The sequence below is a fragment of the Ornithorhynchus anatinus genome, chromosome 7 (genome assembly GCF_004115215.2).
Source record: "Ornithorhynchus anatinus isolate Pmale09 chromosome 7, mOrnAna1.pri.v4, whole genome shotgun sequence".
Classification (NCBI taxonomy): Eukaryota; Metazoa; Chordata; class Mammalia; order Monotremata; family Ornithorhynchidae; genus Ornithorhynchus; species Ornithorhynchus anatinus.
In genome coordinates this window covers 45,566,133-45,581,358 of record NC_041734.1, presented here as the reverse complement: position 1 = coordinate 45,581,358, position 15,226 = coordinate 45,566,133, and the positions used below count along the sequence as shown (strand labels likewise).

Here is a 15,226-nt window from a genome sequence, read left to right as displayed (position 1 = left end):
TGGTGGTATTTGTTAAGCGCTTACTATGTGCAAAGCACTGTTCTAAGCGATAAGGAGGGGATACAAGGTGATCAGGTTGTCCCATGTGGGGCTCACAGTCTTCATCCCCATTTTACAGATGAAGTAATTGAGGTCTAGAGAAGTTAAGTGACTTGCCCAAAGTCACACAGCTGACAAGCTGTGGAGCTGGGATTAGAACCCATGACTTCTGACTCCCAAGCCCATGCTTTTTCTACTTATGAACTGCTCACCACACTGTACAGTTTCAAACACTGGTGATTGGAAATCACCCTCGGCTGTTTACTGCCTCAGTGAGTTCACTGAATCTCAAAGGAAATCTAAGGGGTGAAATGACTAATTTTCATGCACACAGCCCTAAGTTTCTCAGCAGGACAAGTCATTTAAATCTTGAAACCTCACACTCTACCTCAAGTTTGGGCAGCAAACAAAACTAAGGGTAAGCCCCTTTATAAGGTCTCCACTGGCTTTCGCAAGATCACTACAGCAATAGATGGATTCTGTCCCTTTTCGTCACTTAGATTTTCAGTGGAAAAACTGTGATTAGTCTGGGGAGATGGGAGAAGAGGAAAGGGAACATGGTAAAAGTAGATTTTTGTGTGCGTTTTATTTTTGGTGGCATTTATAAAGCACTTACTATGTTTTTGGTATTGTACTAAGTGCTGTGGTAGATACAAATAATAATAATAATAATTGTGGTTTTAAAGTGCTTACTATGTGCCCAGCGTTGTATTAAGTGCTGAGGTGGATACAAACAAATCGGGTTGGACACAGTTCCTGTCCCACATGGGGCTCACAGTCTTAACCCCCATTTTACAGATGAAGCAACTGGGGAACAGAGAAGTTAAGGGACTTGTCCAAAGTCACACAGCAGAATTAGAACCCAGGTCCCCCTGACTCCCAGGCCTGTACTTTATCCATTAGGCCACACTATAAACTAATCAGTTGTAAACTAATCAGTTGGACACAGTCCATATCCCACATGGGGCTCACAGTCTCAATCTTATTTTACAGATGGGGTTACAGGCACAGAGAAGATAAATGACTTTCCTAAGGTCACACAGCTGACAAGGGGCACAGCTAGGATTAGAACCCAGGTCCTTTAGACTCCCAGCCTGTGCATTATCCACTAGATCTTGCTGCTTCTCCATTCTAGATTATCCCCAGAAAAATAAAACACTGAAGGGGATCAATTGAAATTTAGCTATACACACCTTTTTGGTTTGAGAAAACTGCTGGGTTGGACTAACATGGGAAGCAGGATTAGGAAAAACAAAATATATGTTTGTTGGGGATGGGAAGGTGGCATGCAGTTTGCTGGGTTGGAGCAGAGGTGAGATGGAGAAAAAAAAGAGTTAGCCTGGGAAGGTTTTGAAGGAGTTGTAATTTTAAGGGGGTTTTGAAGGTGAGGAGAGTGGTGAACTGTCAAATATGAAGGGGTTGGATCTCAGGCTTGATGGAGAATGTACGCAAGGGTCAGAGCCCATTATTGGGCAGGGATTGTCTATCTGTTGCTGAATTGTACATTCCAAGTGCTTAGTACAGTGCTCTGCACATAGTAAGGACTCATTAAATACTATTGAATGAATAGACGAGATCTGGTATAGAAAGTAGGTTAGAGGAGCAGAGGGTGGGGGTTGGGTTGTAATAGTAAAATGAGCAAGCTAAGGTATGAGGAAGAAAGCTGACTGAATGCCTCAAAGCTGATGGTAACCACTCACCATGTTTCCTGACTTTGGAATTCTGAAAGGGTGTCTGTTCAAATGGGCCATCGGAAAGGTTTCCTACCTTGCATATTTCCCTGAACTTTTCATTGCAGTACTTCATTGGATGCTCTGTGAATGTCGCATAAGGAACTTCAGTGGACCAAGGGTTCCAGCGGGACAAGACTGACTGATTCTCTGTGTTCCCCCAGTAGATGCGCAGACCTTCACCTTGTCTCCTTTAAAATAAACCCAGCATTAGTTAGTCAGATTCAAATCAGTAAGGTTTCAGAATACAGACTATCCCACTCTATAATAATAATATAATATAATGGCATTTAAATGTTTACTATGTGCTAAACACTGTTCTAAGCACTGCTGGGGGGTGGAGGGAGGAGATACAAGATAATTAGGTTGTCCCACATGGGGCTCACAGTCTTAATCCCCATTTTACAGATGAGGTAACTGAGACACAGAGAAGTTAAGTGACTTGCCCAAAGTCACACAGCTGACAAGTGGAAGAGGCGGCATTAGAACTCATGACCTCTGACTCCCAAGCCTGTGCTCTTTCCACTGAGCCACACTGCTTCACTGCTTCTCTCTAGAATATAAACTCTTTGGGCAGGGAACGTTGATACTCTTGTATTTTCCCTAGGAGCATAGTGATCTGTACACATGAAGTGCTCAATAAATACCATGCTCTCCATTCATGGTCCTGTCTTGCAAATTTTAGCTCTGCACAGAGAAACTGTAATCTCTTTCAAAATCCAAGATGTTCGAAGCTCTAGGTATAGACTGATCAAGACTTAAGCCAAGAATCCTACAGAATCCCAGCTGGAATAGGAAGGAAAGGAATCCCTTATGTTGGGGAGGGGTGCACAGAGATAAAAACAACTGGGAAGAAGAGACTAGGAAGGTATCCTGGGCTGACGTGAAGAAGCATGATGAAAAATAATCTGTATTTTCTTCACTGCCTTATAACAAGTGAACACCAAAGAAAGCATTTGGAATGTTCAAAGTCACTGATCAGGGGAGTTCCTCAAATTATCAGGTACTAGTGCATTCACCATTCATTCACTGGCTATTGATTTTGTATTTTCACAATAATAATAATTATGGTACTTGTTAAGTGTGTTACTATGTGCCAAGCACTGTTCTAAAGTGCTGGGGTAGGTACAAATTAATCAGGTTGGACACAGTCCCTGTCCTACATTAGGCTCACCATCAATTCCCATTTTACAGAGACCCAGAGAAGTGAAGTGACTTGCCCAAGGTCTCACACAAGAGACAAGCGGCAGAGCCCTGATAAGAACCCAGGGCTTTCGGGCTGCTAGGCCTGTGCTCTGTCCACCTATCTATGCTGCTTCTATCTAACTGTGGATTTGTTTAGTTATTTCAAGCCCAATGATTTTGTTGATCCCTACTTCAGCCTCTACAGTGGCATTAGACCTAGCTAATGTTTGTAGTTCTCCCCATTTAGGTTGTAAGCTTGATGGCAAGAGCATGTGCTATTGTCGTACTCTCCCAAGTGTTTAGTTCAGTGACTAGCACTTATTAGACACTCAATAAATGCCAATGATTGATTCTAGAGCAGTTTCTCCAGCACACACCTATGAACCATTCTCAACATCAAATCGCCATGGGCAGGAATGTGTCTGTTTGTTGTTATATTGTAAGGCCTAGTGGAAAGATCACAGGCTTTGGAGTCAGAGGTTGTGGGCTGTAATCCCAGCTCTGCCACTTGTGTGCTGTGTGATCTTGGGGCAAGTCACTTCACTTCTCTGTGCCTGTTACCTCATCTGTAAAATTGGGATTAAGACTGTGAGCCCAGTGTAGGACAGGAACTGTGTCCAATTTGATTACCTTGTATCTACCCCAGTTCTTATAAAAGTGCTTGGCACATAGTAAGTGCTTAACTACCTTGGTTATTATTATGATATTATACTCTCTCAATTGCTTAGTACAGTGCTTTGCACACAGTATGCTTTGTTTAGTGCTTTGCAATAAATAGGATTGAATGAATGAATCAAATGACAGTACAAGATTACTAACACTGAGGTACTGGAATCCAGTTGGATTACCAACATGCAGCAAAGCTCACAACAATATAGTTCTACCAGGCAGGACGTGGACGAGAAGTGGACCGACAATTGCAGAATACCTAAGCATCTGTTCTATGTCTCATTGTGGGTAGGGAATGTGTCTGTTAATTCTTATATTGTACTCCCCCAACCCCCTCTCAGGATCGCACCTGGAGAGTTTCCAGTACTCTACCAGTCTCGGCTATGGGAGGAAGAGTCAAGCAGAGGCCTATCGATTCCATTCCTAGCTTGGGCAGTGGCAAGCAAGTGATAGGAAATCTTCTACAGGTCAAAGCTCACCCATGCCAGGCAGCAGCAGCATGGGAGAGAGTTGAGAGTGGAAACTCAAGTTAACTGCGCGGACAGAGGCAATGGTAAACCACTTCCATACTTTTACCAAGAAAACTTTGGATATGCTACCAAAACAAATGCAGATGGAGAGTGGGGCGTTCTGGGAGAGATGCGTCCGTGGTGTGGCTATGGGTCAGAAACGACTCCACAGCATAAGACAAGACTATCCCAAGTGCTTCATACCATCCTCGGATTACAGAACCACTCACTAAATACTAATGACTGGCAGACAAATTGAAAGAGGGCACATGTAAGCCATGACAGGATGCATAGCATAAAGATAGAGTAAAACATAGGCCAAAACAGTACAAACAAGCTGTGGACTGATGGCCCGACCACTGTCATGGACAAAGCAGTAATCAAGAGAGGAGGTGCTCTCTTGGAGCAAGGCTTCATCGAGATTGGTGAACACAGGTTCAAAAACAGAGGTAAACCCCGTAGGGGATAAACACATGAATGCACCATGGATCTTATCTCCAATAGGTTGCCTTTTCAACCATACCCACACATACTAATATGATTTTACCATCAGTGGTATTGACTTCAGAAGCAAATGACATCTATATTAGCACACAAATACTAATCACGATAATATTGGCATTTGTTAAGCGCTTACTACGTTACAAGCACTGTACTAAGTGCTGGAGTAGATAGCAGACATTCAGGTTGAACACAGTCCCTGTCCCACATGGGAAAATAGTCTAAATAGGAGGGAGAACAGGTATTAAATACCTATTTTAAAGATTAGGAACTAGAAACACAGAGAAGTTAATTGATTTGGCCAAGGTGACACAACAGAGACAGAAGCAGGATTATAACTCAGGTTCTCTTACTCTCAGTCCTGTGCTTTTTTTTTTTTTCCTAATAGTATTTGTTAAGTGTTTACTATGTGCCAGACACAGTACCATGCACTAGAGTAGATACGCAATAATCAGGTTAGACACAGTCTATGTCCCACATGGAGCTCATAGTTTTAATCTTTGTTTTAGAAATGAGGTGAGGCACAGAAAGGTTAAGTTACTTGCAAAGGTCACAGAGCACACAAGTGGTGAAACCTGGATTAGAACTGAGGTGCTCTGACTCCCAGACCCTTGATGTTTCCACTAGATAACACTACTTCTCAGCCTTACAAGCTGAAATAAAAGTTCATAAATGTTGCAGCTATTTGCCCAAGGTCATGCAAGTATGATATAGGACTATAACCTATGAATTTTGACCCATTGTCTATTCTCTGATATCAAAAGGCCATATTTACTCTCTATTTTTTTATGGCCTTGTTAAGTGGTTACTATGTGCCAAGCACTGTACTGAGTGCTGGTTGTAGATACAAGATAATCAAGTTGGGCACAGTCCCTGTCCCACATGTGGCTCAGAGTCTAAGTAGGAGGGAGCAGGATTTAATCCCCATTTTACAGATGAGGTTGCAGGCACAGAGAAGTAGAGTGACTTGCCCAAGATCACAAAACAGACAACTGGTAGAGGCAGGATTATAAGCCAGATCCTTTTATTCCCAGGCCCATGTTCTTCCCATTAGGCAATGCTGCTACTTATGATTATTATTTATTCTATTATCAAAATGGCAGTGAAGAGAATGTTTCCATTGAAAATTGAATACAGGAATGAAAGAAATGCCATGCAGATTCAGCCTAATAATTCACTCAACATAGAATGTCATATTTGATACCATTTCTAAAACAAATAGTGAGCCAGTTATTTTCCTATTATCTATTCTCAAGCTTTAGGATGTACTCCAGGTTTGAAGATGACACTACCAAAACAGTGAATATCCCATAAATGTAATTAACAATACATTCTGCTCTGGGTGCACAGAGGAATTTTTTTCACTGTCTGTGGGGCTCTTCTGCAGAATACTTCATCCCATTTCTATGTGCAATTGTACTTAGAAATTAGTCAATTGTATTTATTGAGTACTTACTGTGTGCCGAGCACTGTACTAAGCACTTGGGAGAGTACACTATAACAATGAACAGACACCTTCCCTGCCCACACTGAGCTTACAGTCTAGAGGAAATTAGAACTATAATTAGAAATTAGAATTAGATTTCCCAGTCCATCTGGGTTGGAGGTTTTCCAAGAAGATTCTAAACAATATCCTTCTTCTGCAGGTAAGGAGACCGTTTCAGAATTCATCAAAGCTACCCTAGCAGGGGATAAATATGAAAATGTGGAGGAAGGAACACTTAAAGAGTTGGTGCTTTGATTATCTTGGTTTAATTATCAATTTTAACATGGTGCATGTCACATTGGTAGAGCTTAATAAATATCACCATCATCATTTTTTTTGCTGTCTCAAAATATTAACTGAATTTACAACTCCTTTAGCACATCTGTAGCTAAAATGACTTCCTTATGTACACTGAGTCCAAATAAGGCTTCTGTCCTGAAACTATCATGATGCATCCCTCTCCTTTGGAAGTTGTCTCTGCCTGGGTCATCACAAGGCAGTCAGAGACAGCTCCCACGTAGTGATTGGTTGGAAGGGCTGTGCTTCGGAGAAGCTGGAGTGAAGGGGAGGAGAAATCAGGATAAAGAGTAGAGAGGAAGTTGGGGAAGCTGAGGAGACAAAGAGGGCCATGTTCTGAGAGGCTGGAGCCATTGAAACAGCCAGGAGAAAGAAGGTAGAGGAAATGGGTGTGGGGGGGTTGTGGGGGGAGCATTCGGACTCAGCACAAATATTTTTGTGTGTTATTTTTTGTAAGCTTGTTCTGCTGCCCAACTGCTTTGAAACTAATAAGCATAATAAATATTGGTGTTGGCATTTATGTATTTTTATGACATTTAAGTGATTACTACGTGCCAGGCTGTTTACTAAGTGCTGGGATAGATACATGCTAATCAGGTCAAAAATTGTCTCTGTCTTCATAAGGCTCACAGTCTTATTCCTCATTTTACAGATGAGGTAACTGAGGCACAGTGAAATTAAGTGACTGCCCAAGGTCACACAGCAGACATGTGGCAGAGTCAGAATTAAAACCCAGGCCCGTTCTCTATCCATTAGTCCATATTGCTTCTCTATTTAAGCCCTTACTATGTGTCAAGCACTGTACTCAGGCCTGAGGTTGATAAAATATAAGCAGATCACACATAGTCACTCCCTATCATCTTCATACCACTCTCCCTATCTTCTCATTTTTACTATTTCGATGCATATCGTGAGACAGCCAATTTTTTGTAGTCAAAGAACTGCTACCAAAAGGTGCACTAGAACTGCTTGCTTTTCATTGTCTTGGAGTGACTAAGCTGGCACCAAAATGCTGGCTAATCTAATTGGATAATACAATTCAAACGTCAGGGAACTTTATTCTTGGCATGAACCCTTTAGATCCCTCAATTTATCGTAATAACCAACTGGCTGCAAAGAGATGCCCAAAGGTTAAGCCGAGCCTACTCATTCAAGGTGCCCTGTAAAACCATACTGTCTGCAGACTGGTAATTCTAGACATCCAAATTGAGTACTGCAGCCTTCTCATTTCTTCTAGAAACTGAGCCTTCGGATTTCCAGAATGAAAAACCTGTGCCATTACAATGCTGCCACTTCCTGAGCCTAAAGAGACTCCCTTTGGGAATGCTACTGGTGTTCCTTTGTTCAAAAATGCTGTTTTGTACACATGTGTACGTGCGCGCACGTGCACACACAACACACACACCCACCCCCACAAAATATGGTCAATCCCTAGATGCCTTTGTATGATGGGAAATCAAGCAGAGGAACTGGCACAGACCATAGCTCTGTTCTCAGACTTTTCAGAATTATATTTGGAAACTGAAACCCAATCCTTTTTCACTTAATCCTCCTTTTAAAAATACAAGGTTTTTTGTTTTTTTGATTTTTTCCTGCAGGCAAGGTTCAAAGCCCCTTTTCCTACTCCCACTTTCTCAGCTGCAGATACTGACATTTATCATCTCCATAAACTGTATAACTTTTTTGCATGGCAACAACACTCAAGCTCAATGAATATTCTATGTGCGTGTGGTTAACGGAGCATCCTGGCTCACCTCCATTAAAACATCTTGCACAATGGATTATTTACTGCTTCGTATGTCATTTTATGTGCTGTGTGCAAATTTGCCTCTATCCAAAAGGGATGAACTTTTGCCAAACCAGATTTCAGTAACAGGCACATTCTGTATTATCCTCATTTTGGATCACCCCCCAAATCAAGTCCAAGCATTAAGTTTAAGCTCACTCTCCCTGGAACTGGCAATTTTAGAATGGCAATCCGGGACAAGGTAGGCCAAAAAACTGAAGAAAAACAAAAGGTAATATATTGGCAACCGTAAGCTGAATTCTAGCTTATTAGCAAAGTCCCTTATTGCAGAAGCCAGTGAGGTTCTAGCATTATTAAACTGCTTGTGGCAACCAATCAAAATCAATCATATTGATTGAGTACTTACCGTGTGCAAAGCACTATACTAAGCACTTGGAAAAGTACAAGATAACAGAGTTGGAAGACACATTCCCTGCCCACGGAGCTTACGGTCTAGAGGAAGACATCTCCTAGTTATAACCTGCCCTGTTAAAACCCTACAAACAGCATTCAATTGTTTCCCCGACACTATTAAAAGGATGAAGAAAATGTAAAAAAAGGGCAGAGCCGGAGACAAATATGGAATGGAAAACAATCTTCCCTATGAGAAAAAAATATGTTCCTTTATTTAACCTACGAGCTTAAATCACTGGGTACACTGGAGAACTGGCTAACTCTATATATTTGAATGTTTTCATGAGGAAGAGGCTGACTATATCCAGCCAAGAGGTTCAAGCTAATTGAAATGTGTTTAAATTTAAGCAGAGGCACATTTGATTGGACACAAGGATAAAATGCTTGACTGGCAGGATAATAAAATGGACTACTACAGGAAACTGTGGTGTCTCCTTAGCTAGCTTCTCACATTCTAGCTTTATATAAAACAGAATTAGATGATCTCTGGTAGATTTTTTACAGGCTCTCATGAACGGAATTCATCATGACTTCTCTACAAATTCTCATTCTTTTAATCTTATTTGTTTAGCACTTACTATGTGTTAGGCACTGTACTAAACCCTGGGATAGATACAAGCTAATCAGTGTCAGGCACTGTACTAAGGCCTGGGATAGATATAAACTAATCATGTTGTCCCGCATAGGGCTCACATTCTTAATCCCCATTTTACAGATGAGGTAATTGAGCCACAGAGAAGTTAAGTGACTTGCCCAAGGTCACACAGCAGAGTGGTGGAGGCAGGATTAGAACCCAGGTCTCTCTGACTCCCAGACTTGTAAGCTATCCATTAGGCCATGCTGCTTGCAAACTTTGTTCTTTTTAAAGTTTATATGAAAGCAATGTAATGGAGTGATTTCCAAGATCTAACTTACGATGTGCTTGTCTTCTCCCATTCTTGTTCTAAGTAGATTCCCTGGTTGCAAAGTTTTGAAAGGCCCTTTGGGGTAACCCTTGTTTCTTAAACATCAGTTTTGCACAAACCTCTGATATCATGTGTGCTTGTGTTTCACCCAAAACCTGTGTTCCTCAACTCCTGTCTTGTTGATACTCAATTTGTTGGTTGCTCTTCAATTTGACATAATTAAAATATGCTTTGGGTTGCCCAGAGGGTTCTAAAGTTATAAAGAGAAGAGTTTGAGTATAGGAGAACCACTGTGCTTTACTGAAGTTAATCCATTTTTTTTCAAGTGTTTTTGATTATAAACCTTTATTTAGAATGCATGCCAAAGAAACTATAAGCCCAACTGCTACTGCTAGAATATCCCAGGTGGTAGTAAGAGAGTCCTGAAGGCCATATACTTTAGAAGTGATTTTCCTTAGAGTGATGATGGAAAGAAGTTAACTTCAATAGGTCCCTCCCTTGCCCAAGGTACTTAATTCCCTTCCATTACCCATAATTCATTTTGATAGAACAGAAAAGGATTTTGCTTAAACTTTCAAAGCACTTTTTTGGCAAAGTTATTGCAGTAGAAAAATGGTAGCTCCTTCTCTAACTAGAGAAGTATAGCTGTAACCTAACATCCAACATCTTCCATATTAAAAATATCAGAGAGTTTAAAGTACCTCAAGAGGTCAACAGGTCTAGCCCTTGGCTTCTGAAAAGGTGAATGATGGAAAAAATCCAAAACAGATGGTTGCCTATTGTTGTCTTAAAAATTGACAACCATTAAGTTTCACTAAGTTCCAATTTCCATCTCTGCTGAAATACTGAGCCGTCTCACAAAAGGCTTTCACTTAAGGGGTTTGGGTCAAGAAGGGTAAGGTCAGTGGCTATACCCTCTTCACTTCCTGCGTGGGGTTGAGAAAGGGTACGGGAGAGGAAATGGGTCATTGGAGGTTTTGGTACGATTATCTAGTGGTGTTTTCTGTTTACACTCTATTCCTTTGTCGAGGCTGGAAACTTTGCTCAACTAAATGTGAGAAAACCAATTTCATTTCTACCCTAGAAGTCCATTCTGAAGGGATTTTAAATGCTCCAAAAATAATGAAACATTGAAGGAAATATAATAAGGTAACCATAGGATGATATAGCTTTAAATCACAAAAAGGGTTTATGAAGGAACACAGTAAGGCCAGGACGTTTGTCTAATGATAAGGAAAATCTTTAGATTTTCTCTCTCCCCTCCAATAAGTCAGCTGAACCTGAACCTACAATGAAGAGTCCATTGAAGAGTCCACGTTCATTCCTATCACCTTCTCTAACAGAGCATAACCTTTCCCTCAAACAAACAAATATCCAATGTCCTTTCTCCATATTCTCTAGCATTTCAGTCCCATTTCAGAAGGCCAATTCTATAGATACAATTAATCGATAGCATTTACTGAGCACATACTATGTGTAGAGCACTGTACTAAACCCTTAGGAGAGTATAATACAATTAAGTGAATATTACAGAATGAGTAGACACACTTCTTGCCCATAACAAACTTACATGGGAAGAAATGCTGATCCAAGCCTTTCATAAAGGAAAATGGCAGCCTCCATTACCTCAGTATGCTAAACTTCTTTCTACTCACCTCAAATCTCCAAGCTCAACAAAGGAATTAAAAACTTAGCCCAAGGCACCAAACAACGATTTATGAGGAAGCACAGACATTAACTCTTACCCTAAATGCTGGGTGTGTGCTTGTAAGTATGAGTGAGCAAACACAGAATGCCCGTGCATAGGGTGGGAAGGAGGGTTGGCAAAGGAAAAAGAATCAGCTCTGAAAAGGACACGATATATTTCCTTAGTTTCTCCATTTTCCTTTCTTATAGAGAGGCAGACCTTCTTGGCATTATGAAATGCTAGCCCCTTGTTTATTTAAGCAGCACAAAAGGGGGGACAGAGTTGGCACCTCAGTGGGTATTTAATGCTACTTTGCTGACTGAATGACCTCACACAAAATATTTTCCATGACAAGAACGCAAAAGACGCTGGCACCGATTCAGACAATAAGATTTTCAGAATGTGTTTACATTCTCCCCGTGCCCTCTGGCTGTTCCAAACCCATAGGCAGGTGTTGCCTTTATCTGTTCTTTGCTTACCTGGCTCCCAACCAGGAGGTACCAGGGCCTTAGGCTTAGCAAGGTTAACCATTTGTTGGCCCGGGTGGTCACAAACTCAATGGATTCCGTGACTTGATCCCGATGCTAGGTCAGATGGAGCTGGTAGTCTCACATGAGCAGGGTAAAGTAATATCAGGATACCAAATATACAAAAACTTTAAAGCAAAGAACTTTGAGGAAAGTTCAGAGGAGCTCATTATGGAGCTGGAAAATGAGATCTTGAAGAAGCGTAAGGAACTTGGATAACTCACTGGCAGAAGAGCAAATTAAAAGACCGTTTAATAATGATTTCTTTATAAGAAAGGCTCTTAAACACTGATGTCTAACCTTCCTAGCTTCACTATGCTCATGATGAAAAAGCCATCAGCTTGAATGGTAGTAGAATAGATTTAGGTTATGTCAGCAATTTTCTGGAAATCAAAATTGATGTGCATTGGAATGAATTCCCAATGAAAACGGGATGGTGTGACTTCCTTCTCTGGAAGTCTGTAAAAATAGGATAGGTCCCACATATCTAGGATGGTTTGGGTGTGGTCCTACCAGGATGATCTTTCAAAGTTCCTTCTAGTCACATGAGACTATAATTATATGAGTTAGAGTCTAGGGATTAATACCTTAAAAAATACCCATGAAATGCTTAGTCCAAGATTTCCACACAGGCCCTTCCTAATATGCCTCAGGGAGGCAAAGTCATGGATAGGAAGACTAGAAGAGTAGCAGCGTGGCCTAGTGGATAGATCATGGGCCTGGGAGTAAGAAGCAACTAGGTTCTAATCAGCTTGTCAGCTGTGTGGCCTTGGACAAGTCACAATTTCTATGGGCCTCAGTTATGTCCTATGTGAACTAGGGTTTAAGACAGTGAGCTCCCTGTGGGACAGGGAGCGTGTCCAACCCAATTTGCTTGTATCCACCCCAGCGATTAGTACAGTGTCTGGCACATAGTAAGTGCTTAACAAATACCACAATTATTAATAACAGGACATGATTAACCCTTGTTCAAGAAAAGTAATTAAATAGCAAAGACCCCAGTGGGTTGACAGGTGCTGTGGGCTGCTCTTAGCAATGCTTTGTCGGGTGTGTGGGGACACAGCAGCACCTCCTGCTTACAAGAGGGCCCAGGATTCTTTTGCTTCACTTCTAATCTTAGCAAGTTGTCCCTCAGTGCATGAGATTGGTGAATGGAGAACTTGGTAAATGTGGGTAGATGGCTCAGCACACATCATCAGCCATGTTGTACTTAGAGTGGAATACCCTTCCCTGCTCCAAACAAGAGCTGTTTGCAGGTATATGGCTCAAGTTATTGAAGCTTTGGTTTTCTTGAAGGCAGGGAAGGTATCTACTAACTTGGGGGTGTGCTACTCTCCCAAGCACTTAGTAGAGTGCTCTGCACATAGTAAGTGCTCAAATAAATACCAAAGATTGATTAACTGAAGAAGCAGAAGTGACATTATATGACACCAAATGGTAAGAGGCTAGAAAAAGCATTCTAAAAAACAATCTTCTAAAGTGAAAACAAGCCCAGTTGATTGCATTTTGAGGATCAGTGGAGAATTTTAACTTAGGGGGTCATAACCAATTGTAAATCAACATATCTAAAGAAAAGAGTAGAAGTGAATTCTAACAGGACAGCCGACAATGTTAGTGACAAGCACGTTATTGTGACAACAAATCATCACTTCTTTTATGCCATGAAGAGTTGTCAGTTGCATGTCAGTCTTTTCAACCATATGAATCAATGGTGTTTACTGAGCGCTTACTATGTGCAGAGCACTGTACTAAGTAGCTGTTACAACCTAACAGAGTTGGTAGACATGTTTCCCGGCCACAAGATGCTTTCGGTCTAGAGGAGGAGCTTAAATACAATTAGTAACCTGCTGTGGGCAGGAAACAAGTCTGCCAACTCTGTTATATTGTACTCTCTCAAATATTTAGTATAGTGTTCTACACACAAGAACTGCTCAGTAAATGTATTTATTCTATCAATAGCACTGTATTCAAATAGAAGGGTTAGACCTATGAGTTTGAAGTTTAACATTGATATATATCCTGGGACTCAATCTCCCACAACTAAACGTAACTGCAACAATCAATAGAGTGTTTACTATGTAAAGAGCACTGTAATAACAGCTTAGGAGAGTACAATACAAAAGAATTAGCACTCTCCCTGACCATAATGAGTTTACAGTCTAGAGGTACATTGGCTACAATTCAATGTACTGGATATGCTGGAATATCATTTTGAATTAAAGGAAAGTTCTAAGCATGGTACAGACCTCCTACAATTGTTCACTAAACTGTTGTTCCTTACATCCACGAAAAGGAAATAGCATCTGATGGTCAACATCAAGAATGCCTCCTTCATAACAATAATAATAATAATAATAAGAGCATTTGTTAAGCACTTTACTATGTGCCAAGCACCATGCTAAACCCTGGGATAGATACAAGTTCATCATGTCAGACACTGTTCCTGCCCCCATGGGGCTCACAGTCTAAGTAGAAGGAAGAACAGATAATGAATCCCCATTTCACAGATGATGGAACTGAGGCACAGCGAAGTGAAGTGAATTGCCCAAGGTAAGACAGAAGGCAAGTGGCAGAGCTGGAATTAGAACCCAGGTCCTCTAACTCCCAGACCTGTTTTCTTTCCTGCCATTCCTCTATTTGGAAATGATGTCCCAAACATCCCAAGATACAGACTGAATCTAGACCACTGTAATTTCAATTCTAGACTATTCAAATTGATAGAAAACATTGGAATCAAGAGAGGAATCATTAGGAAGGATTTGACAATGTCCCAGCTTCTAACAGGCCCTGTAAAAGCTTCCAGACCATAAATTCAGCTTCATTTAAAAGAATCATCTTTAATCATCATCTATCATCGTCTTCTATCTTCTCATGTTAATCCTCTTTTAGGTTTTTTTCAAACGTAAGGCATGACTTTATTTGCCTAGGCCAAGAATGCCTTCTAAAGAAAATGAATATGGGAAAAAATATGCATATATATTCCTAACTTAATCTGTATAAAACAAAACCAGCATGTAAAGTCAAACCCAGTGGTAGCTGGGACTGTGCTGGAAAGAACCTGCTTAACATTTTCAAAGCCACGAATCAACTGTGTCATCCTCAAAGCTCTCTAGGGACCCTGACATAACCATATCCCTTTTATTGGCAGACTGACTTTCCTCTAACCAGCTGATTCCATTTGGACTCATTCTCGGTCTCCTTCGCTGGAGCCTCCTCCCCCTCCCATCCTTTAACTGTTGGAGTTCCTCAAGGGTCAGTTCTTGGCCCTCTTCTGTTCTCCATTTACACTCACTCCCTCGGTGAACTCATCCGCTCTCACGGCTTTGACTACCATCTCTACGCAGATGACACGCAGATCTACATCTCCGCCCCTGTCCTCTCCCCCTCCCTTCAGGCTCGCATCTCCTCCTGCCTCCGGGACGTCTCCACCTGGATGTCGGCCCGCCACCTAAAACTCAACATGAGCAAGACTGAGCTCCTCATCTTCCTTC

At 41.2% G+C, this 15,226-nt stretch overlaps 1 protein-coding gene across 5 annotated transcripts in view; it reads right to left on the bottom strand.

Annotated features, from left to right (window-relative positions):
* TPRG1 (tumor protein p63 regulated 1) overlaps positions 1 to 15,226 on the bottom strand; it is a 186,105-nt gene that overhangs the window by 11,392 nt on the left and 159,487 nt on the right. For all 5 annotated transcript variants that reach the window (XM_029068393.2, XM_029068397.2, XM_001512049.4 and 2 more), the window contains one exon: positions 1,807 to 1,960. In XM_029068393.2, coding sequence (XP_028924226.1) covers positions 1,807 to 1,960 — 154 coding nt within the window. The remainder of the gene's footprint in view (positions 1 to 1,806; positions 1,961 to 15,226) is intronic.